We start from the raw sequence: 25,263 nt of genomic DNA on the forward strand, positions 1-25,263 counted from the left end.
TTTCACAATAGTTAGATGTAAACCCCATATTTAAGAACTGTACACAACCAAAGACATAGTAATGAGTGTTTCCTGTCCCTCATGAGATCACCAAATGAAACACACTCGTAACGACTGTCCCTTAAGTGTCCACGGACCACTCAAACATTCTCAAAAATATAAATATTGTTTAATTATTCAAACTTTAGATGTCCAAGGGTCTCTCTGTGTTCCACAGTTTACATTCCAACCTCGAACACTACAGAGCACAGAGGCAGCGTATTTTATGACCGTCATAAAACAGTCGACTTCCCGCTCTCCCCCTCTACGAGAGAGCACGCTGTAGAGTGGACCCATTGTAACCTGATCCTTCAGATCGTCACAGGAGAGTTATGACACAAAGATAAAAGATATACAAGATATAAAATATATAAGATATCTTTTATATATCTTATATAAGATATGAACGATATAAAACAACAAATTCTATAACTTTAAATTCACATATTTTGAACATTTGGCACATCATCATTTTAAATTTCTAAAATTACATAGAAAAGTATTATTTTATGCATAAGATGCAGATGAATGTAAAACTCACATCGGCCTGTAGAAGGAGTGCATCTGTCCTTTCTTTGAAATAGGACATCAGCAGGAGAACACTAGGGCCAACTGCAGTCTCTCCACCCTTTTCAAGAGCTGCAAAACCTGGACCCGTATAAATCAGCTGGGCTTTACAATCTGGACCCTCTATTTCTGAAACTATCCGCCGCCATTGTCCCAACCCCTATTACCAGCCTGTTCAACCTCTCTTTCATATCATCTGAGATCCCCAAGGATTGGAAAGCTGCCGCAGTCATCCCCCTCTTCAAAGGGGGAGACACCCTGGACCCAAACTGTTACAGACCTATATCCATTCTGCCCTGCCTATCTAAGGTCTTCGAAAGCCAAGTCAACAAACAGGTCACTGACCATCTCGAATCCCACCGTACCTTCTCCGCTATGCAATCTGGTTTCCGAGCCGGGCACGGGTGCACCTCAGCCACACTCAAGGTACTAAACGACATCATAACCGCCATCGATAAAAGACAGTACTGTGCAGCCGTCTTCATCGACCTCGCCAAGGCTTTCGACTCTGTCAGTCACCATATACTTATCGGCAGACTCAGTAGCCTCGGTTTTTCGGATGACTGCCTTGCCTGGTTCACCAATTACTTTGCAGACAGAGTTCAGTGTGTCAAATCGGAGGGCATGCTGTCCGGTCCTCTGGAAGTCTCTATGGGGGTGCCACAGGGTTCAATTCTCGGGCCGACTCTTTTCTCTGTATATATCAATGATGTTGCTCTTGCTGCGGGCGATTCCCTGATCCACCTCTACGCAGACGACACCATTCTATATACTTTCGGCCCGTCATTGGACACTGTGCTATCGAACCTCCAAACGAGCTTCAATGCCATACAACACTCCTTCTGTGGCCTCCAACTGCTCTTAAACGCTAGTAAAACCAAATGCATGCTTTTCAACCGATCGCTGCCTGCACCTGCATGCCCGACTAGCATCACCACACTGGATGGTTCCGACCTTGAATATGTGGACACCTATAAGTACCGAGGTGTCTGGCAACACTGCAAACTCTCCTTGCAGACCCATATCAAACATCTCCAATCGAAAATCAAATCAAGAGTCGGCTTTCTATTCCGCAACAAAGCCTCCTTCACTCACGCTGCCAAGCTTACCCTAGTAAAACTGACTATCCTACCGATCCTCGACTTCGGCGATGTCATCTACAAAATTGCTTCCAACACTCTACTCAGCAAATTGGATGCAGTTTATCACAGTGCCATCCGTTTTGTCACTAAAGCACTTTATACTACCCACCACTGCGACTTGTGTGCTCTAGTCGGCTGGCCCTCGCTACATATTCGTCGCCAAACCCACTGGCTCCAGGTCATCTACAAGGCCATGCTAGGTAAAGCTCCGCCTTATCTCAGTTCACTGGTCACGATTGCAACACCCACCCGTAGCACGCGCTCCAGCAGGTGTATCTCACTGATCATCCCTAAAGCCAACACCTCATTCGGCCGCCTTTCGTTCCAGTACTCTGCTTCCTGTGACTGGAACGAATTGCAAAAATCGCTGAAGTTGGAGACTTTTATCTCCCTCACCAACTTCAAACATCAGCTATCTGAGCAGCTAACCGATCGCTGCAGCTGTACATAATCTATTGGAAAATAGCCCACCCATTTTCACCTACCTCATCCCCACAGTTTTTATTTATTTACTTTTCTGCTCTTTTGCACACCAATATCTGTACCTGTACATGATCATCTGATCATTTATCACTCCAGTGTTAATCTGCAATATTGTAATTATTTGCCTACCTCCTCATGCCTTTTGCACACATTGTATATAGACTCCCCTTTTTTTCTCCTTTTTTTTCAACTGTGTTATTGACTTGTTAATTGTTTACTCCATGTGTAACTCTGTGTTGTCTGTTCACACTGCTATGCTTTATCTTGGCCAGGTCGCAGTTGCAAATGAGAACTTGTTCTCAACTAGCCTACCTGGTTAAATAAAGGTGAAGTAAAATAAAAAATAAATAAAAACCTTGACAGGATGTGCCAAACCTCTTCATTTGTTGGTTTGTAGTGGAAGTATTGTATAATAACCTTTCCTTTTTCTACCATTGTTGCATCAATTTTTTCCAGGATTGAGACATCTGTCGGTAACTTGAAGTGGTTGTAGAGTTCCTTCTGTGTGAAAAGGTACGGCCACTTACTTCTCAGCTCGGGCTATCTTAGATGCTGGGCTAGCGTTGATGGCACAGCGCTGTAAGTAAAATGTTGCTTGCATGAGAGAGTTGTCCTCTGTCACCTCCTGCCGCCCCTTCTCTGGATTAAAGCTGCTCCATTTCCTTATGCTTTGCCTCCAAAGTTTCTTCCGTTTCTTCTGTGGGAAAGTCTGGCTGCCATCTTACACAGCCATGTTTGTCTGGCTGCCATCTTACACAGCCGTGTTTGTCTGGCTGCCATCTTACACAGCCGTATTTTTCTGGCTGCCATCTTACACAGCCGTATTTGTCAGTCGGCCCTCTTGCACAGCCGTGTTTGTCTGGCTGCCATCTTACACAGCCGTGTTTGTCTGGCTGCCATGTTACACAGCCGTGTTTGTCTGGCTGCCATCTTACACAGCCGTATTTGTCAGTCGGCCCTCTTGCACAGCCGTGTTTGTCTGGCTGCCATCTTACACAGCCGTGTTTGTCTGGCTGCCATCTTACACAGCCGTATGTGTCAGTCGGCCCTCTTGCACTGAGAGTGTTTTTCTCTTTCTTAGCCATACCATAGGATTATCACCATTCTTATGCTCAATGCATGTTTTTTTATCTGATTTAATTGGGATCCATAGCCACTCCCAATTGTTGTGCCATCACTCATTGTATCAGCAAAGCCTTTACGGATACTGTTGTACCATCGTCTTGGCTATTGCACAGCAATCTGCTCTGGTTGGATTAGGCTCAATAACTCTTATTGCATCTACTTTCATTCTTACCATCTCTCTTCGTTCTCCCGTGGTTGGCCGTGTACCTCTAGCGATGGCTGATCTCAGGTTCATGGACATTTTCCCCCAAGGGACAGTGAAGTTCTCCAGTCAGATGTCCAGGTCTACAGTACTGGTCGTACTGGTTGTTGACAGGGTTGTGCTGGATGTGGAGGATGACTGTGAAGGGGACGGGCTTGATGGCTCAAATGTTGATGTATCCTGGATGCACTAGCTGTGTAACTCCTTGCTTGTCCTGGAAGTAAAATAGTTGCTCAACTCAGAAGTCTAAAGTAATACAATTCCAAAAATTTCCTCTCAACTGTACAGTACTTGTAAATATTTTAGCCAAATGTAATACCTTCAAATCTCCATACATTTAGCAGCTTCCGGCATTGTATTGGTCTGGTGTGCTCCTGTAGGTCTTCTTCTTTAAGAAATTGAAGGCCTGGCTTTCCCTGTACTCCCACACTTGCTAGCTTGTCCAGGAGGGATGAAAGTGTCTGCTCGGGGAAATCTGGTAGCACACACAATACTGCCTCTCTTATCTCCTCGTAGCAGTGTTATGGCTCTACAACAAAGGGAAAGAATGATGAAGGATCATCATTGATTTGCCAAATACCTTGTACTCCACTCAGGGGTAAAAATCAACAAGGTCTTCATGCAGATAAAGTTTGAGTCTTGGGCTACTTCTGTTAGGCAGTGAATACCTAAATCAACTAGCTGCACAGCCTGCTGCCTCTTTAACACAGAATAAACAGAAGAGTAGCAATGGACCAGGATCAACTTCATCTCACCCATTTGCAATCCATCCTCATCTTTCCCCATCACGACATACATTCCTTTTCTGTACTTTGTGCTTTTGACAGTGATATAATTTAAAACAACTGTGTTATATAAATTTGAAGTGAAATGCAGCGACTGAATCCTCAATCTTCTTGTTGTAATCAGTGGCATAAAAGTCAGTTCCCTTTTCTACATGAATGAGAGGCGGAAATAAACTGCCAGCACTTAAATAGGCTCGGAACAGTTGGTGTCTCTCCGCTAGAGTTAAATCAAATCAAATCAAATTTATTTATATAGCCCTTCGTACATCAGCTGATATCTCAAAGTGCTGTACAGAAACCCAGCCTAAAACCCCAAACAGCAAGCAATGCAGGTGTAGAAGCACGGTGGCTAGGAAAAATTCCCTAGAAAGGCCAAAACCTAGGAAGAAACTAGAGAGGAACCAGGCTATGTGGGGTGGCCAGTCCTCTTCTGGCTGTGCCGGGTGGAGATTATAACAGAACATGGCCAAGATGTTCAAATGTTCATAAATGACCAGCATGGTCGAATAATAGTAATGCAGAACAGTTGAAACTGGAGCAGCAGCATGGCCATGTGGACTGGGGACAGCAAGGAGTCATCATGTCAGGTAGTCCTGGGGCATGGTCCTAGGGCTCAGGTCAGTTGAAACTGGAGGAGCAGTCCCACGTAGATTGTTAAAGTTGTGCAATTTCCGTACACACTGCTTGAAGTAAGTATACTTACTCTCGAACCTCAACGTCCAGAGACAAATAAGTGGCTTGAACCTAATGATAAGCTCTGGGTAATAGCAGAGATAATGGTGCATTGACTTGAGGGATTTGCCAGGAAATTTCTCAGTTCTGAAATTGGTATATTCATCAAATCAAATCAAATCAAATTTTATTTGTCACATACACATGGTTAGCAGATGTTAAATGCGAGTGTAGCGAAATGCTTGTGCTTCTAGTTCCGACAATGCAGTGATAACCAACAAGTAATCTAACTAACAATTCCAAAACTACTGTCTTATACACAGTGTAAGGGGATAAGGAACATGTACATAAGGATATATGAATGAGTGATGGTACAGAGCAGCATACAGTAGATGGTTCGAGTACAGTATATACATATGAGATGAGTGTGTAGACAAAGTAAACAAAGTGGCATAGTTAAAGTGGCTAGTGATACATGTTTACATAAGGATGCAGTCGATGATGTAAGTACAGTATATACATATGCATATGAGATGAATAATGTAGGGTAAGTAACATTATATAAGGTAGCATTGTTTAAAGTGGCTAGTGATATATTTACATAATTCCCATCAATTCCCATTATTAAAATGGCTGGAGTTGGGTCAGTGTCAATGACAGTGTGTTGGCAGCAGCCACTCACTGTTAGTGGTGGCTGTTTAACAGTCTGATGGCCTTGAGATAGAAGCTGTTTTTCAGTCTCTCGGTCCCAGCTTTGATGCACCTGTACTGACCTTGCCTTCTGGATGATAGCGGGGTGAAAGGCAGTGGTTCGGGTGGTTGATGTCCTTGATGATCTTTATGGCCTTCCTGTAACAACGGGTGGTGTAGGTGTCCTGGAGGGCCCAGTTTGCCCCCGGTGATGCGTTGTGCAGTCCTCACTACCCTCTGGAGAGTCACGGTTGAGGCGGAGCAGTTGCCGTACCAGGCGGTGATACAGCCCGCCAGGATGCTTTCGATTGTGCATCTGTAGAAGTTTGTGAGTGCTTTTGGTGACAAGCCGAATTTCTTCAGCCTCCTGAGGTTGAATAGGCGCTGCTGCGCCATTCTTCACGACGCTGTCAGTGTGAGTGGACCAATTCAGTTTGTCTGTGATGTGTATGCCGAGGAACTTAAAACTAGCTACCCTCTCCACTCCTGTTCCATCGATGTGGATAGGGGGTGTTCCCTCTGCTGTTTCCTGAAGTCCACAATCATCTCCTTAGTTTTGTTGACGTTGAGTGTGAGGTTATTTTCCTGACACCACCTCCGAGGGCCCTCACCTCCTCCCTGTAGGCCGTCTCGTCGTTGTTGGTAATCAAGCCTACCACTGTTGTGTCGTCCGCAAACTTGATGATTGAGTTGGAGGCGTGCGTGGCCACGCAGTCGTGGGTGAACAGGGAGTACAGGAGAGGGCTCAGAACGTTCCCTTTTGGGGCCCCCCGTGTTGAGGATCAGCGGGGAGGAGATGTTGTTGCCTACCCTCACCACCTTTCGGCCCGTCAGGAAGTCCAGTACCCAGTTGCACAGGGCGGGGTCGAGACCCAGGGTCTCGAGCTTTTGATGACGAGCTTGGAGGGTACTATGGTGTTGAATGCCGAGCTGTAGTCGATGAACAGCATTCTCACATAGGTATTCCTCTTGTCCAGGTGGGTTAGGGCAGTGTGCAGTGTGGTTGAGATTGCATTCTGTGGACCTATTTGGGCGGTAAGCAAATTGGAGTGGGTCTAGGGTGTCAGGTAGGGTGGAGGTGATATGGTCCTTGACTAGTCTCTCAACGCGTCTCCTTCCTGAAGCACTTCATGATGACGGAAGTGAGTGCTACGGGCGGTAGTCGTTTAGCTCAGTTACCTTAGCTTTCTTGGGAACAGGAACAATGGTGGCCCTCTTGAAGCATGTGGGAACAGCAGACTGGTATAGGGATTGATTGAATATGTCCGTAAACACACCGGCCAGCTGGTCTGCGCATGCTCTGAGGGCGCGGCTGGGGATGCCGTCTGGGCCTGCAGCCTTGCGAGGGTTAACACGTTTAAATGTCTTACTCACCTCGGCTGCAGTGAAGGAGGCCGCATGTTTCCGTTACAGGCCGTGTCAGTGGCACTGTATTGTCCTCAAAGCGGGCAAAAAAGTTATTTAGTCTGCCTGGGAGCAAGACATCCTGGTCCGTGACTGGGCTGGATTTCATCTTGTAGTCCGTGATTGACTGTAGACCCTGCCACATGCCTCTTGTGTCTGAGCCGTTGAATTGAGATTCCACTTTGTCTCTGTACTGACGCTTAGCTTGTTTAATAGCCTTGCGGAGGAATAGCTGCACTGTTTGTATTCAGTCATGTTGCCAGACACCTTGCCCTGATTAAAAGCAGTGGTTCGCGCTTTCAGTTTCACGCGAATGCTGCCATCAATCCACGGTTTCTGGTTAGGGAATGTTTTTATCGTTGCTATGGGAACGACATCTTCGACGCACGTTCTAATGAACTCGCACACGAATCAGCGTATTCGTCAATATTCCCATCTGACGCAATACGAAACATGTCCCAGTCCACGTGATGGAAGCAGTCTTGGAGTGTAGAGTCAGCTTGGTCTGACCAGCGTTGGACAGACCTCAGTGTGGGAGCCTCTTGTTTTAATTTCTGCCTGTAGGCAGGGATCAGCAAAATGGAGTCGTGGTCAGCTTTTCCGAAGGGGGCGGGGCAGGGCCTTATATGAAATACCCCCGGAAGTTAGAGTAACAATGATCCAAGGTTTTACCACCCCTGGTTGCGCAATCGATATGCTGATAAAATTTAGGGAGTCTTGTTTTCAGATTGGCTTTGTTAAAATCCCCAGCTACAATGAATGCAGCCTCCGGATAAATGTTTTCCAGTTTGCAAAGAGTTAAATAAAGTTCGTTTCAGAGCCATCGATGTGTCTGCTTGGGGGGGATATATACGGCTGTGATTATAATCGAAGAGAATTCTCTTGGAAGATAATGCGGTCTACATTTGATTGTGAGGAATTCTAAATCAGGTGAACAGAAGGATTTGAGTTCCTGTATGTTTCCTTCATCACACCATGTCCCGTTAGTCATGAGGCATACGCCCCCGCCACTCTTCTTACCAGAGAGATGTTTGTTTCTGTCCGCGCGATGCGTGGAGAAACCCGTTGGCTGCACCGCTCTGGATAGCGTCTTCCCAGTAAGCCATGTTTCCGTAAAGCAAAGAACGTTACAGTCTCTGATGTCCCTCTGGAATGCCACCCTTGCTCGGATTTCATCAACCTTGTTGTCGAGAGACTGGACATTGGCAAGAAGAATACTGGGAAGTGGTGCGCGATGTGCCCTTTTTCGGAGTCTGACCAGAACACCGCCGCGTTTCCCTCTTTTTCGTAGTCGTTTCCTTGGGTCGCTGCAAGCGATCCATTCCGTTGTCCTGTTTGTAAGGCAGAACACAGGATCCGCGTCGCGGAAAACATATTCTTGGTCGTACTGATGGTGAGTTGACGCTGATCTTATATTCAGTAGTTCTTCTCGACTGTATGTAATGAAACCTAAGATGACCTGGGGTACTAATGTAAGAAATAACACGTAAAAAAAAAAAAAACTGCATAGTTTCCTAGGAACGCGAAGCGAGGCAGCCATCTCAGTCGGCGCCGGAAGTGGGTCATCAATAAGGACTTGAAGATATGCCACCTGGTCAGCAGTAATGGCTGATGCACATATGTATCCGACGATTTGTCTTAGGAGCAAAATCAACTGCCATACACCACTATCTGGTAGATTTTTGATTCGATCTCCTACTAAGTTGGGGAGTACTCTCAACAGACAACAGTTTTGTACAGTATATCCACTTACAGTTGAAGTCGGAAGATTACATACACCTCAGCCAATTACATTTAAACTCAGTTTTTCACAATTCCTGACATTTAATCCGAGTAAAAATTAATTGTCTCAGGTCATTTAGGATCACCACTTTATTTTAAGCATGTGAAATGTAAGAATAATAGTAGAGAGAATGATTTATTTCAGCTTTTATTTATTTCATCACATTCTCAGTGGGTCAGAAGTTTATTTACACTAATTTAGTATTTGGTAGCATTGCCTTTAAATTGTTTAACTTGAGTCAAACGTTTCAAGTAGCCTTCCACAAGCTTCCCACAATAAGTTGTGTGAATTTTGGCCCATTCCTCCTGACAGAGCTTGTGCAACTGAGTCAGGTTTGAAGGCCTCCTTACTCGCACAAGCTTTTTCAGATCTGCCCACAAATTTTCTATAGGATTGAGGTCAGGGCTTTGTGATGGCCACTCCAGTACCTTGACTTTGTTGTCCTTAGGCCATTTTGCCACAATTTTGGAAGTATGCTTGGGGTCATTGTCCATTTGGAAGACCCATTTGCGACCAAGCTTTAACTTCCTGACTGATGTATTTAGATGTTGCTTCAATATATCCACAGAATTTCCCTGCCTCATGATGCCATCTATTTTGTGAAGGGCACTAGTCACTTTTGCAGAAAAGCACCCCCACAACATGATGCTGCCACCCCTGTGCTTCACGGTTGGAATGGTGTTCTTCTGCTTGCAAGCCTCCCCCTTTTTCCTCCAAACATAACGATGGTCATTATGGCCAAACAGTTCCATTTTTGTTTCATCAGACCAGAAGACATTTCTCCAAAAAGTCTTTCTCCCCATGTGCAGTTGCAAACCATAGTCTGGCTTTTGTATGGCGGTTTTGGAGCAGTAGCTTCTTCCTTGCTGAGCGGCCTTTCAGATTATTTCGATATAGGACTCATTTTACTGTGGATATAGATACTTTTGTACCTGTTTTCTCCAGCATCTTCACAAGATCCTTTGCTGTTGTTCTGGGACTGATTTGCACTTTTCGCACCAAAGTACGTTCATCTCTAGGAGACAGAACGCGTCTCCTTCCTGAGCGATATGACGACTGCGTGGTCCCATGGTGTTTATACTTGCGTACTATTACTTGTACAGATGAACGTGGTACCTTTAGGCGTTTGGAAATTGCTTCCAAGGATGAACCAGACTTGTGGAGGTCTACAATTCTTTTCTGACGTCTTGGCTGATTTCTAATGATTTTCTCATGATGTCAAGCAAAGAGGCACTGAGTTTGAAGATAGGCCTTGAAATACATCCACAGGTAAACCTCAAATAGACTCCAAATGACAACATTTTCTGGATTTTTCCCAGCTGTTTAAAGGCACAGTCAACTTAGTGTATGTAAACTTCTGACCTACTGGAATTGTGATACAGTGAATTATTGTAAGGGTTTTCTTCTGGTGAAAGAGAGGCGGACCAAAATGCAGCGTGGTGGTTATTCATGTTCTTTAATAAAGGAACTAGACATGAAATAACTAACAAAACAATAAATGTGGAAAACCAAAAACAGTCCTATCTGGTGCAAACACAGAGACAGGAACAATCACCCACAAACACACAGTGAAACCCAGGCTACCTAAGTATGATTCTCAATCAGAGACAACTAATGACACCTGCCTCTGATTGAGAACCATACTTGGCTGAAACATAGAAATACCCCAAAACATAGAAAAACAAACATAGACTGCCCACCCAACTCACGCCCTGACCATACTAAATAAATACAAAACAAAGGAAATAAAGGTCAGAACGTGACAATTATAACTGAAATAATCTGTCTGTGAACAATTGTTGGAAAAATGACTTGTGTCATGCACAAAGTAGATGTCCTAACCGACTTGCCAAAACTATAGTTTGTTAACAAGAAATTTGTGGAGTGGTTAAAAAACGAGTTTTAATAACTCCAACCTAAGTGTATGTAAACTTCCCACTTTAGCTGTATGTGTGCATTTATTTTGCAAGGCTCACTCGCTCATTCATTCCCTCACTCACTCACTCACTCACATGATGCCAGTGGTGTGGTCAGCATGTAAGTGAGACTCAAAGGCAGTAAATTGCCTGAATGCACTGGAACATTCTGGGCACACCACAATTAAAATAGCAAATGGGTGAATTTCTATCAAGTTTAATGTGCTGTACGAATGATGCTACTGTATTAATTTCATGCATACAAGATTTGCACTGAAACATTTTAACTGTGTAAGGTTGATTCTGGATAATACTTTTTTAAAATAAAACAATCATCTGTCTCAGTTCAAGCTGCAGTAGCCTGTCGTTATTTCTAGAATCCAAATCCCCAAAATAGAAGTTATATAAACAATTCAATTCAGAATAGCAAGCAAACGTTTGTGGCTGAGAATAGTTCCCCTAAATCCACCTCAAATGACAGCTATAATGCAGCTAGCTCGCCAATGGACAGACAGATTGATTACACAATCTAACTGACAAATCCAAAATACATCTAGAAAATATTCCATCTTGATTCAAACAACGTTCCAATATTTAGCAAAGGGAGGGCACAGCTAGCTATTAGCTCAAGTACAAATATATTTGGGTGATAACAGAACCTGGAATAGGCTATTAATTCTAACAGTTTTGGACCGAAGGCTCTCAGAGACACTTCATGTTTTCAAATCGATTCACGGGCTCTCGATGCAAAATGTTCTCTCAAAATTAAACACATTTCATGTAGCCTACTGACCGCAATTGCAGATGTTCGCTTCCATCACGAGACTGCCCGGGCATGTGGAAAGGGTGACGTGCCCAAATGGTCAATTGTTTAAAATAGGCTATGTGATTCTGTAGGTTGTTTTACATCGGGAGCCATATCCTAGTGAGAAATGTTCTTCTCATTGTATGGCTGATGAATGTGAAATATGATTTAACCCACTTGATGGCTGCTTCAGTGTAGGGGTCTTTTACAAGAATTAACCCGAAGAGACAGTGTACTACCTTAATCCAGTAGGTCTACAACTAACCGTTAAGAGCTGTAAATTATCATGCCTGTATTTTGTTTGCGTAACATGTACTGTAACATTCACCGTTACAAACTGTAATCGTTCGGCGACCCAAGATGCATTGCAGTCTGCATCATTAAATTGTTAAAGGATAAAACAGGGAATTACTGTGTGTTTTTACTGTACTAACTACATACATTTGTTACAGTGCAACCAAATCATGAGAAAACTAAAAGATAATTACTTGACACATTTGAAAGACTTTACAAAAAAACAGAGCAAACTAGACTGCTATTTGGCCCTAAACAGAGATTCCACAGTGGCAGAATACCTGACCATTGTGACTGACCCAAAATTAAGGAAATCTTTGACTAGGTACAGACTCAGTGAGCATAGCCTTGCTATTGAGAAAGGCCGCCGTAGGCAGACCTGGCTCTCAAGAGAAGACAGGCTGTGTGCACACTGCCCACAAAATGAGGTGGAAACTGAGCTAACCTTCTGCCAAATGTATGACCATATTAGAGACACGTATTTTACACAGACCAACAAAGAATTCGAAAACAATTCCAATTTTGATAAACTCTCATATCTATTGTGTGAAATACCAGTGTGCCATCACAGCAGCAAGTTTTGTGACCTGTTGCCACAGATAAGGTCAACCGGTGAAGAACAAACACAGGTATACAACCTATTTTTGTGTTAATTTATTTTCCTTTTTGTACTTCAACTATTTGCACATCGTTACAACACTGTATATAGATAGACAAAATATGACATTTGAAATTTATTTTTTGTTTTGGAACATGTGTGAGTGTAATGTTTACTGGTAATTTGTTATTGTTTATTCCACTTTTGTTTAATATCTATTTCACTTGCTTTGGCAATGTAAACATATGTTTCCCCTGCCAATAATGCCCCTTAAATTGAATTAACAGAGCGAGAGAGAGAGAGAGAGAGAGAGAGAGAGAGACAGAGAGACAGAGACAGAGGCACATTGAGAGAAAGAGGGGTAGAGTATTATAGCAGTGGTGAGCAACACAGCAGGTATTCTATCCCTCCTGTATTTCTAATTCCTCTGCATTCCACAACAACCATGTGAGGAGGATAACATAATAAAGAAAACCATTTCCCCCATAATGATGTGAGAGAAAACATTTATTTCACTTTGTCCTGCGTATCAGTGGGAGTGTTCAACCTCATGGAATAACGGTGGTGACTGGCCTCACAAACCCACACAACTAACGATCTTATGGTCTTCAACCTCATGGAATAACGGTGGTGACTGGCCTCACAAACCCACACAACTAACGATCTTATGGTCTTCAACCTCATGGAATAACGGTGGTGACTGGCCTCACAAACCCACACAACTAACGATCTTATGGTCTTCAACCTCATGGAATAACGGTGGTGACTGGCCTCACAAACCCACACAACTAACGATCTTATGGTCTTCAACCTCATGGAATAACGGTGGTGACTGGCCTCACAAACCCACACAACTAACGATCTTATGGTCTTCAACCTCATGGAATAACGGTGGTGACTGGCCTCACAAACCCACACAACTAACGATCTTATGGTCTTCAACCTCGTGGAATAACGGTGGTGACTGGCCTCACAAACCCACACAACTAACGATCTTATGGTCTTCAACCTCATGGAATAACGGTGGTGACTGGCCTCACAAACCCACACAACTAACGATCTTATGGTCTTCAACCTCATGGAATAACGGTGGTGACTGGCCTCACAAACCCACACAACTAACGATCTTATGGTCTTCAACCTCATGGAATAACGGTGGTGACTGGCCTCACAAACCCACACAACTAACGATCTTATGGTCTTCAACCTCATGGAATAACGGTGGTGACTGGCCTCACAAACCCACACAACTAACGATCTTATGGTCTTCAACCTCATGGAATAACGGTGGTGACTGGCCTCACAAACCCACACAACTAACGATCTTATGGTCTTCAACCTCATGGAATAACGGTGGTGACTGGCCTCACAAACCCACACAACTAACGATCTTATGGTCTTCAACCTCATGGAATAACGGTGGTGACTGGCCTCACAAACCCACACAACTAACGATCTTATGGTCTTCAACCTCATGGAATAACGGTGGTGACTGGCCTCACAAACCCACACAACTAACGATCTTATGGTCTTCAACCTCATGGAATAACGGTGGTGACTGGCCTCACAAACCCACACAACTAACGATCTTATGGTCTTCAACCTCGGAAATAAATGTCGCCTGCGGGTACTGTGTTGTGCTGTTTAATCATCTAACAATTACATTTTTTCTCATTCTCTCTCTATCTCCTCCCTCTTTCCCCCCTCTCTCTTTCTCTCCACCCCCCTTCCCCTCTCTTTCTGTAGGGAGTTTGGATGGAGGGATCCAGAGTTACCTGAGGTGATTCAGATGCTGCAGCACCAGTTCCCTTCAGTCCAGTCCAACGCTGCAGCCTACCTCCAACACCTCTGCTTCGGAGACAACAATATCAAATCAGAGGTAGCCTACCACTGTGCATGTGTGTGCGTGTGTGTTCGGCAAAGTCCTTTCTACCATTCCCAAAACCCAGTGCATCTCCCTCTCTTTACAAATCCCTCTAAGGCTATCTGGAATAAACTGGTGTTAGAACTCTTTAACAAACTCTTCATTAATAAGCCTCCTATCGCCTTGACATTGCAGTAATCTGTTACATTGTGTTTCATTGTGTTGTCTGCTCTGAATCCCTCACAATCCATTTTTACAACAGCAGACAGCATTGACGTGCCTCTGCCCTGCTCGATGAAATACATTCCTGCTGCACCGCTGTCGGTCAATAGCCGGTTCACCCTCTTATTGAAAAGTGACCTATTTCAGTGACCTATTTCACTTGCACACACACACACACACACACACACACACACACACACACACACACACACACACACACACACACACACACACACACACACACACACACACACACACACACACACACACACACACAGGTACAAACATAGTCTTTTTGTGTGTTGTAGCAGCTGGAATTATCGTTAAATAGAGCAGAGACACAATAAGAAGAAAGCTTGGTATTGACAGACAAGACAACGCTGTGATTGTCTCCACAAAGTATCAAGGGAGAGGGAGTGGGGAGAGGGAGAGAGAGTGGGGGAGGGAGAGATGGGGAGAGGGAGAGAGAGTGGAGGAGAGGGAAAGAGAGAGAGAGAGGGGTAGAGAGACAGTGAGAGGGAGGGAGAAGGGAGAGAAAGAGTTAGAGAGAAAGAAAGAGAAGGGAGGGATGGAGGCCGGTATTTGATTCCAGGATATGGGTTCAAATAATGCAGAGAGTGTGCAAAGTAATGATTAGAGTGGTATGTGTGGGTGGGTGGGTGTAGGGCATCCGGAAGTCTTAAGTCTGGCCTTTATTGTGACTGACTACAGAGACAGTTTTGCAAATTCAGCTCAACATTATTTATAGCACGTCTACACACAAACATACACATCGCCCCCCTCTCATCTCTGTCTGGCTAAAGTTAAATCCAATCAGCTGTTTTTGTGGCTATATGATCTATCGATATCCATTTGTCCAGACGTGGCCTGTAGTCAAGCTGCAGTCTCTCTCTCTCTCTCTCTCTCTCTCTCTCTCTCTCTCTCTCTCTCTCTCTCTCTCTCTCTCTCTCTCTCTCTCACTCACTCACTCACTCACTCACTCACTCACTCACTCACTCACTCACTCACTCACTCACTCACTCACTCACTCACACTCTCTCACTCACGCTCTCTCTCTCACGCTCTCTCTCTCTCTCTCTCACACTCTCTCACTCTCTCTCACACTCTCTCACCTCCCTGTATTTTCCCCATGCGTCTCTTCTTTCTCTTCCTCCCTCCATTTTCTACATCCATTTCACTCCTCTTTTATATCCATGTCTCTCAGGTTTAATTGGATAAGCCTTTTGTTTCAGAACAGCATTTTCCTTTTGTTTATTACATAAACATTAGACATTAGTTGAGATGTACCAAAACATTTTTTGATATACTCAGACGACGTTTATTAGCATGTTTTTACCACTCCTATGTAAATGGTATATTATCAGACACTCAACAAGAAGGTCTGATTTCATTATTACTGAAACAGGATTCAAGTGGGGAATATAAAGACCCAGTCTTTTTTTAAATTGGAGGCCCCTTACACGTCAGTGTTGTGATGTACAAATTCTAGCAAAATGTATAGTATTAAAAAAGTATTGTCAGACATGATTAATTCTAATCAGACAGGTTTTTTACATGGACAATACATTGGTGATAATATAAGGCAAGTACTGGAAACAATAGAACACTATGAAAAATCTGTGAAACCAGGCCTACTATTCTTAGTGGACTTTGAAAAGGATTAAGTATGACTGGAGAATATCTTATAAAATAGGTTAACATCATGTATAGTAACCCTAGGTGTAAACTAGTAAATAATAGCTACTTCTCAGAAAGTTTTAAGCTGTCAAGAGGAGTAAAACAAGGTTGTCCACTATCGGCATGTTTATTTATTATGGTCATCGAAATGTTAGCTGTTAAAGTCAGATCCAGGAATAATATCAAGGAGTTAGAAATACAGGGCTTAAAAACAAAGGTGTCATTGAACACGGATGATTCATGACAAAAATAGATAAGATCTTACTACCATGGCATGGAAAGGTAAATACCTTTCTATTTGTGTAAAAATCACCTACTGAACAGTTTTTAAAATTATATGAGAAAAAAAATATTCCATTTTATTTGGAACAGCAAGCCAGACAAAATTAAAACAGCCTATTTATATAATGAATATTAATTCGGGGGGCAGAAATGATTAAATATTAAAGCATTAGACATCTCACTAAAGGCTTCAGTAATACAAAAGTTATACTTAAATCCGAACTGGTTCTCTAGCAAATTAGTGAGAATGTCTCACCCTATGTTCAAAAAGGCCTTTTGGTGAAAGAAAATTGTGATAAATAATAAAGTATACCAGCTTCATTTAAAGACCAGAAATTTACAGCCGTGCCATATAGATTGCAAAATAGTTGGGAAGAGATTTTTGACGTACAGATTCCATGGCACATGGTTTATGAACTGATACACAAAACGACGCCCAGATTCAAAACTTAGAATTTTTCAATTTGAATTATTATACAGAATTCTTGCAACCAACAGAATGCTATTTATATGGGAGACACAACCTTCCCAGCTCTGCAGATTGAGCTGCGAAGAGGCAGAATCTTTCGATTATTTGTTTTGGTACTGTCCATATGTACAGTTGAAATCGGAAGTTTACATACACTTAGGTTGGAGTCATTAAAACTCGTTTTTCAACCACTCCACAAATTTCTTGTTAACAAACTATAGTTTTGGCAAGTCGGTTAGGACATCTACTTTGTGCATGACACAAGTCATTTTTTCAACAATTGTTGACAGACAGATTATTTCACTTATAATTAACTGTATCACAATTCTAGTGAGTTAGAAGTTTACATACACTAAGTTGACTGTGCCTTTAAACAGTTTGGAAATTTCCAGAAAATGATGTCATGGCTTTAGAAGGTTCTGATAGGCTAATTGACATTATTTGAGTCAATTGGAGGTGGACCTGTGGATGTATTTCAAGGCCCACCTTTAAAACTCAGTGCCTCTGCTTGACATCATGGGAAAATCAAAAGAAATCAGCCAAGATCTCAGAAAAGAATTGTAGACCTCCACAAGTCTGGTTCATCCTTGTGAGCAATTTCCAAACGCCTGAGGTACCACGTTCATCTGTACAAAGAATAGTACGCTAGTATAAACACTATGGGACCACACAGCCGTCATACCGCTCAGGAAGGAGACGCGTTCTGTCTCCTAGAGATGAAAATTATTTGGTGCGAAAAGTGCAAATCAATCCCAGAACAACAGCAAAGGACCTTGTGAAGATGCTGGAGGAAACAGGTCCAAAAGTATCTATATCCACAGTAAAACAAGTCCTACAGTGGGGCAAAAAAGTATTTAGTCAGTCACCAATTGTGCAAGTTCTCCCACTTAAAAAGATGAGAGAGGCCTGTAATTTTCATCATAGGTACCCTTCAACTATGACAGACAAAATGAGAAAAAAATCCAGAAAATCACATTGTAGGATTTTTAATGAATTTATTTGCAAATTATGGTGGAAAATAAGTATTTGGTCACCTACAAACAATCAAGATTTCTGGCTCTCACAGACCTGTAACTTCTTCTTTAAGAGGCTCCTCTGTCCACCACTCGTTACCTGTATTAATGGCACCTGTTTGAACTTGATATCAGTATAAAAGACACCTGTCCACAACCTCAAACAGTCACACTCCAAACTGCACTATGGCCAAGACCAAAGAGCTGTCAAAGGACACCAGAAACAAAATTGTAGACCTGCACCAGGCTGGGAAGACTGAATCTGCAATAGGTAAGCAGCTTGGTTTGAAGAAATCAACTGTGGGAGCAAATATTAGGAAATGGAAGACATACAAGACCACTGATAATCTCCCTCGATCTGGGGCTCCACGCAAGATCTCACCACGTCGGGTCAAAATGATCACAAGAACAGTGAACAAAAATCCCAGAACCACACGGGGGGACCTAGTGAATGACCTGCAGAGAGCTGGGACCAAAGTAACAAAGCCTACCATTTGTAACACACTACGCCACCAGGGACTCAAATCCTGCAGTGCCAGACGTGTCCCCCTGCTTAACCTCTTGCTCCTACCTGACACGCAGGCGTCTCATCTAGACATCTGGAAATGTGCTACGCTAAATACTAATAGCACTCGTTAAAACTCAAACGTTCATTAAAATACACATGCAGGGTCAGATTTTTAAAATGCATTTCGGCGAAAGCATGAGAAGCTATTATCTGATAGCATGTAACACCCCAAAAGACCCGCAGGGGACGTAAACAAAATAATTAGCATAGTCGGCGCTACACAAAACGCAAAATAAAATATAAAACATTCATTACCTTTGACCATCTTCTTTGTTTTGCACTCCTAGATGTCCCATAAACACTATTGGGTCTTTTTTTCGATTAAATCGGTCCATATATAGCCTAGATATCGATCTATGAAGACTGTGTGATCAACAAAAAAAATTGCGTTTTATAACGTAACGTCATTTTTTTAAATTAAAAAATTCGACGATAAACTTTCACAAAACACTTACTTTTGTAATGCAACTTTAGGTATTAGTAAACGTTAATAAGCGATCAAATTGATCACGAGGCGATGTATATTCTATAGCTGTACGTCTGGAAATAATTTCCGGGTAAATCTCAACCAAAATATCCGGTCGGAGACCTGAAGAAATGGGCTGTCTCTTCTTTGTTTGACCAAGAAACAAATCGTAGGCAAATGACAAGACTGTTGACATCGTGTGGAAGCTGTAGGTATTGCAACCTCGGCCCCATTTAATGTGGTTCACCTTTATCAATCGGTTGAAGTTGCGCATGGATATATTTTTCCATTTTCAGTGATCAGATTTTCCTGCACTTTTCGATGAAACGCACGTTCTGTTATAGTCACAGCCGTGATTTAACCAGTTTTATAAACGTCTGAGTGTTTTCTATCCACACATACTAATCATATGCATATACTATATTCCTGGCATGAGAAGCAGGGTGCTGAAATGTTGCGCGATTTTTAACAGAATGTTCGAAAAAGTAGGGGGTAGGAGTAACAGGTTAAGCCAGTACATGTCCAGGCCCGTCTGTAGTTTGCTAGTGAGCATTTGGATGATCCAGAAGAAGATTGTGAGAATGTCATATGGTCAGATGAAACCAAAATATAACTTTTTGGTAAAAACTCAACGTGTCGTGTTTGGAGGATAAAGAATGCTGAGTTGCATCCAAAGAACACCATACCTACTGTGAAGCATGGGGGTGGAAACATCATGCTTTGGGGCTGTTTTTCTGCAAAGGGACCAGGACGACTGATCCGTGTAAAGGAAAGAATGAATGGGGCCATGTATCATGAGATTTTGAGTGAAAACCTCCTTCCACCAGCAAGGGCATTGAAGATGAAACGTGGCTGGGTCTTTCAGCATGACAATGATCCCAAACACACCGCCCGGGAAACGAAGGAGTGGCTTTCTAAGAAGCATTTCAAGGACCTGGAGTGGCCTAGCCAGTCTCTAGATCTCAACCCCATAGAAAATATTTGGAGGGAGTTGAAAGTCCGTGTTTCCCAGCAACAGCCCCAAAACATCACTGCTCTAGAGGAGATCTGCATGGAGGAATGGGTCAAAATACCAGCAACAGTGTGTGAAAACCTTGTGAAGACTTACAGAAAACGTTTGACCGCTGTCATTGCCAACAAAGGGTATATAAAAAAGTATTGATATACACTTTTGTTATTGACCAAATACAAATTGTCCACCATAATTTGCAAATAAATTCATGAAAAATCCTACAATGTGATTTTCTGGATTTTTTTTCTAATTTTATCTGTCATAGTTGAAGTGTACCTATGATGAAAATTACAGGCCTCTCTCATCTTTTTAAGTGAGAGAACTTGCACAATTGGTGGCTGACTAAATACTTTTTTGCCCCACTGTATATCGACATAATCTGAAAGGCCGCTCAGGAAGGAAGAAGGCACATGGGTGAATGCCCTAAAACACTGGCGCTAAACAAACTCAAAACCTTGTTACAAACACTGGACAGCGAAAACCGAAAACAAACACGATACATCACCAAATGTAACAAACCAACAAGCCCGCACAAACACCAGCGGGCAAAACTAACTTAAATAACACCCATCCCAAAACCCCAACAAGGAACAGGAGAAAACAATTAGACAAAAACAAACGAAAAGGAAAAAGGGATCGGTGACAGCTAGTAGACCTGCGACGACGACCGCCGAGAGCCACCCGAGCAGGAAGCGGAGCCACCTTCGGTGGTATTCGTGACACACTGCTCCAAAACCGCCATATAAAACGGACTCAGTTATGGAAACGCTGCTGGCAGCGGAATCTAAAACAGCAGAGAGTTCCTACCACAATGCAACTCAAACATGAACGGAATGTGTATCCCAATGGCCTCATCCCTGATTGTCTGCGACTGGATTACAAACCCAAATGCAAACGTGGAAAACGCAGGGTAATCTGACAGAGACTAGGGTCGCTGTATTGTCAATTTGTTGTCTGCTGTACTTAAACGTATACATGATACTGCAACAAAATCTCCCCACGGGGACAATAAAGTCAGAAAAGCAAATTGTGTGTGTAATGTACAGATCTGTAACAAAGGCTCACACACATGGCTATGAACATTGCCACACTTTCCACACATTCCCAGCTTGGCGTTCCTGTCATGGTCTCCCGTATCCCGAAGCCAGCCGATCACATTTCCCACAATTCCCACTCCACCCGTGCCAAGCAGCTGTAGCAAACACTAACTACTAGCGGTAAATGTAGTGCAGTAGCTATGCCCGCCATGAAACCGCAGGTCACAAACAAATCAATCCACAGCATAATCACCTTTATATACTGCTCCTAGGTATGGAGGCAATGCACTTTTATGTGGATTATTAGATCATCAAGAGTATTGTCCCCTTAGTGGCTGTACGTGTCATGTGGGGGGTAGAAGAGAGGCTAGGAGAGGGGAGAGGAGATGAGAGGAGAGAAGATGAGTGAAGCGAGGAGAGGAGAGGGATGTTTTTGAGTATCAATGTATGTGGTTTGTTTAGTATTCAGTTCAGTGTTAATCCGTCTTAATTGAAAAGATAACTGAAATTAATTTGGAGAGATAAAGTTCTGCAATGTCGTCAAATAGCTCTTGTAACCTTTCCTTGCCCCTTCTCTCCTCTCTGCCTTTCTTTTTCTCTCTCCCTGACTGTTTTCCCTTCACCTTCACTCTCCATCTCCCTCTTATCTCTTTCATTCCCTTCTCACTCCCTTTCTACCTTTTCCTCTCTCTCTGTTTCTGTCTCTCCCTCTGTGTGGGGATGCTATCTAAGGTTTGTGTGTAGAAGGTTCAGGTCAAGAACAGAGCGAAGCCTTTAAAGGAGAAAGGCACTTGTAAATCTGGGCCAGCAGCTCTTTATAGCAGGAAATATGAACAGTATTTATACTGAACAAAAATATAAACGCAACATGTAAAGTGTTGGTCCCATATTTTATGAGCTGAAATTAAAGATCCTAGAAATTTAGCATACACACAGAAATATTATTTTTCTCACATTTTGTGCACAAATTTGTTTAGGATCTAAGACACGCGCATGCACGCAATCACACACACAAACACACAAACACACAACTCCAAATATTCACCAGTTGGTTGTTAAGGACATATAAATGTTTCTATGGTTAATGATCTCCTGTGAACCACTACCGAGATCTAGGATCATTATAACTCCCTGATGACTGGTTGGAACTCTCCTTTCTCTCTGCTCATTGGCCCCCTGATGGTTCCAGAAGGCCCTGTTGTGAAACAGTGGGGGAAGGCTATGTCTGTAACACCAGCGGGGGAAGGTTAGGATTGTAACTCCTGGAGGGCGAGACTGCTGGAAAAACAGTTTGAAGTTCTTGTCTGTCTCATCTCCCTGGAAATCACTGAGTGTACATGATTATAATTTACATTTTGAGGTTTCATTTCGAATTGTGTTTTTATTTTTTTATTTTTTTATTTTAACGGGTAGATCAGCTTAAATATTGCAGATAGATTGTGGGTTCTATCAATATAATTGTCTGCATCATTTCCATTCCCCCATATATAAATGTTCTTATTTTTTAAATATATTTTCCTTTATTATTATTTTCCACTAAGCCTACCACCCCTCCCCTAAATGGTTTAATTTGTTATCAGTTTGATTTATTAGTTTGACTAGTAGTTTTCAAACTCAACAGTTTTTTACAATTGATGACAGCAAGTGGCTATTTTCTTCAATGTAGCCCATCTGTGTGCCGCTGAGGCATTTGCTTGGGAAGCCAACACGTCTTCAAGCAAGGTTACTGACCTTTTTCACCACTATTTCTCTCTCTTTCTCTGTCTGATTAATCATCAGATTCGTCGTCAGGGTGGGATCCAGCTGCTGGTAGACCTGTTGGACCACCGTATGAGTGAGGTCCACCGCAGTGCCTGTGGAGCCTTGAGGAACCTGGTCTACGGCAAGGCCAACGACGACAACAAGATCACCCTGAAGAACTTTGGGGGCATACCTGCCCTCGTACGCCTGCTACGCAAGACGGGAGATGTGGAGATACGAGAACTGGTCACAGGTACAGGACACATATGACACACACACACATACACGTACACACACTGACACCTATAAATTCCAGAAGACAGTGATAACTGTTTCCAATGGTTTAATTACTCATAAGTCCAGACTTATTCACTAGCAGGAGAACATAGCTGCTCAGTAGAGAAAACTATTTGAAGGAAAGCAGTGAATTCAAAGGTTTCAAGTCACACCTCTAGCATTCTGTCCGAATACACAGACTGTCATTGTACACGAACAGACAAAGTCTCAACTGTCTTTGAGAGCACACACTGAAATATTAACACAAACCACAGTGCTTCTCTATGTGACGCTGGGAACAAACTCCCTCACTAGTCAACAAATATGAGAAACAAACAACTCCCTCACACTGAACACACAACTGTTTTGCTTCTTTCAGTCTTTTCTGGGGATTTTTCTATCTGCCAGATATGAGTTTTTTCGTCCTTGGTACCTCTGTGAGATAGCAGTTTTTACAACAGTCATGTTTCTTTAGCCCCTTAGGTGAGAGCAGTGAGAACATCAGTGTGTGTTGGTTTGGTGTGGAGCATTAGAACCTTTGTTAAAACTTCTTATGGCTTGGGGGCAGTATTGAGTAGCTTGGATGAATAAGGTGCCCAGAGTAAACTGCCTGCTACTCAGGCCCAGAACTAAGATATGCATATTATTAGTAGATTTGGCTAAAACTGTTTGAAGGATGTCTGTGAGTATTATAGAACTTAAATGGCAGGCAAAAACCTGAGAAGAAATCCAACCAGGAAGTGGGAAATCTGAGGTTTGTAGTTTTTCAAGTCATTGCCTATCCAAGATACAGTGTAAATTTGGTCCGTTTGCACTTCCTAAAGCTTCCACGAGATGTCAACAGTCTTTAGAACCTTGTTTGAGGCTTCTACTGTGGAGGAGGAGAGAATGAGAGCTGATTGAGTAAGAAGTCTGGTAGAGTGCCATGAGCTCATTCAAGCGTGCTCCCGTGAGAGGTAGCTGCATTCCATTGTATTTCTAAAGACAAAGGAATTCTCCGGTTGAAACATTATTTAAGATTTATGTTAAAAACATCCTAAAGATTGATTCTATACATCGTTTGACATGTTTCTAAGAACTCTAATGGAATTTTTTGACTTCCTGTCTGGCCTGCACATTGTGAATTTGGATGTGTGAACTAAAGGCGCGAACAAAAAGGAGGTATTTGGACAGAAATTATGGACATTATCAAACAAAACAAACATTTATTGTGGAACTGGGATTCCTGGGAGTGCATTACGATGAAGATCATCAAAGGTAAGTGAATATTTATAATGCTATTTCTGACTTCTGTTGACTCCACAACATGGCGGATATCTGTATGGCTTGTTTTGGTCTCTGAGCGCTGTACTCAGATTATAGCATGATGTTCTTTTTCGGTAAAGCTTTTTTGAAATCTGACACAGCGGTTGCATGTAGGAGAAGTTTATCTAAAGTTCCATGCATAACACTTGTATCTTTTGTCAATGTTTATTATGAGTATTTCTGTGAATTGATGTGGCTCTCTGCAAAATCACCGGATGTTTTGGAAGCAAAACATTACTGAACATAACACGCCAATGTAAACTGAGATTTTTGGATATAAATATGAACTTTATCGAACAAAACATACATGTATTGTGTCACATGAAGCCCTATGAGTGTCATCTGATGAAGATCATCAAAGGTTAGTGATTAATTGTATCTATATTTCTGCTTTTTGTGACTTCTCTCTTTGGATGGAAAAATGGCTGTGTTTTTCTGTGACTAGGTACTGACCTAACATAATCAGATTGTGTGCTTTCGTCGTAAAGCCTTTTTGAAATCGAACACTGTGGTGGGATTACCAACAATTCTATTTTGAAAATGGTGTAAAATACTTGTATGTTTGAGGAATTTTAATTATGAGATTTCTGTTGTTTTGAATTTGGCGCCCTGCACTTTCATTGGCTGTTCCCGTTAACGGGATCTCAGCCGTAAGAAGTTTAAGGCTTCTAAGACAGGCTAGCCAAGGAGAGATCCTGAAAGACTATTTTACATCAGGCTATATCAACATCTGGGGACCTTAATCCAAGCTTTCGTGTGTGTGTGTGTGTGTTTGTCTGTGAACGTTCATGCGTGTTTATCTCTGATGGGAGGGGCCAGATATACTT

At 42.6% G+C, this 25,263-nt stretch overlaps 1 protein-coding gene across 1 annotated transcript in view; it reads left to right on the forward strand.

Annotated features, from left to right (window-relative positions):
* Positions 1–25,263, forward strand: part of ctnnd2a (catenin (cadherin-associated protein), delta 2a) — a 389,747-nt gene that overhangs the window by 276,497 nt on the left and 87,987 nt on the right. Inside the window, exons 13-14 of the mRNA XM_052483548.1 lie at positions 14,252–14,384; positions 22,895–23,108. Coding sequence (XP_052339508.1) covers positions 14,252–14,384; positions 22,895–23,108 — 347 coding nt within the window. The remainder of the gene's footprint in view (positions 1–14,251; positions 14,385–22,894; positions 23,109–25,263) is intronic.

Source organism: Oncorhynchus keta, chromosome 28, assembly GCF_023373465.1.
Source record: "Oncorhynchus keta strain PuntledgeMale-10-30-2019 chromosome 28, Oket_V2, whole genome shotgun sequence".
Taxonomy (NCBI): domain Eukaryota; kingdom Metazoa; phylum Chordata; class Actinopteri; order Salmoniformes; family Salmonidae; genus Oncorhynchus; species Oncorhynchus keta.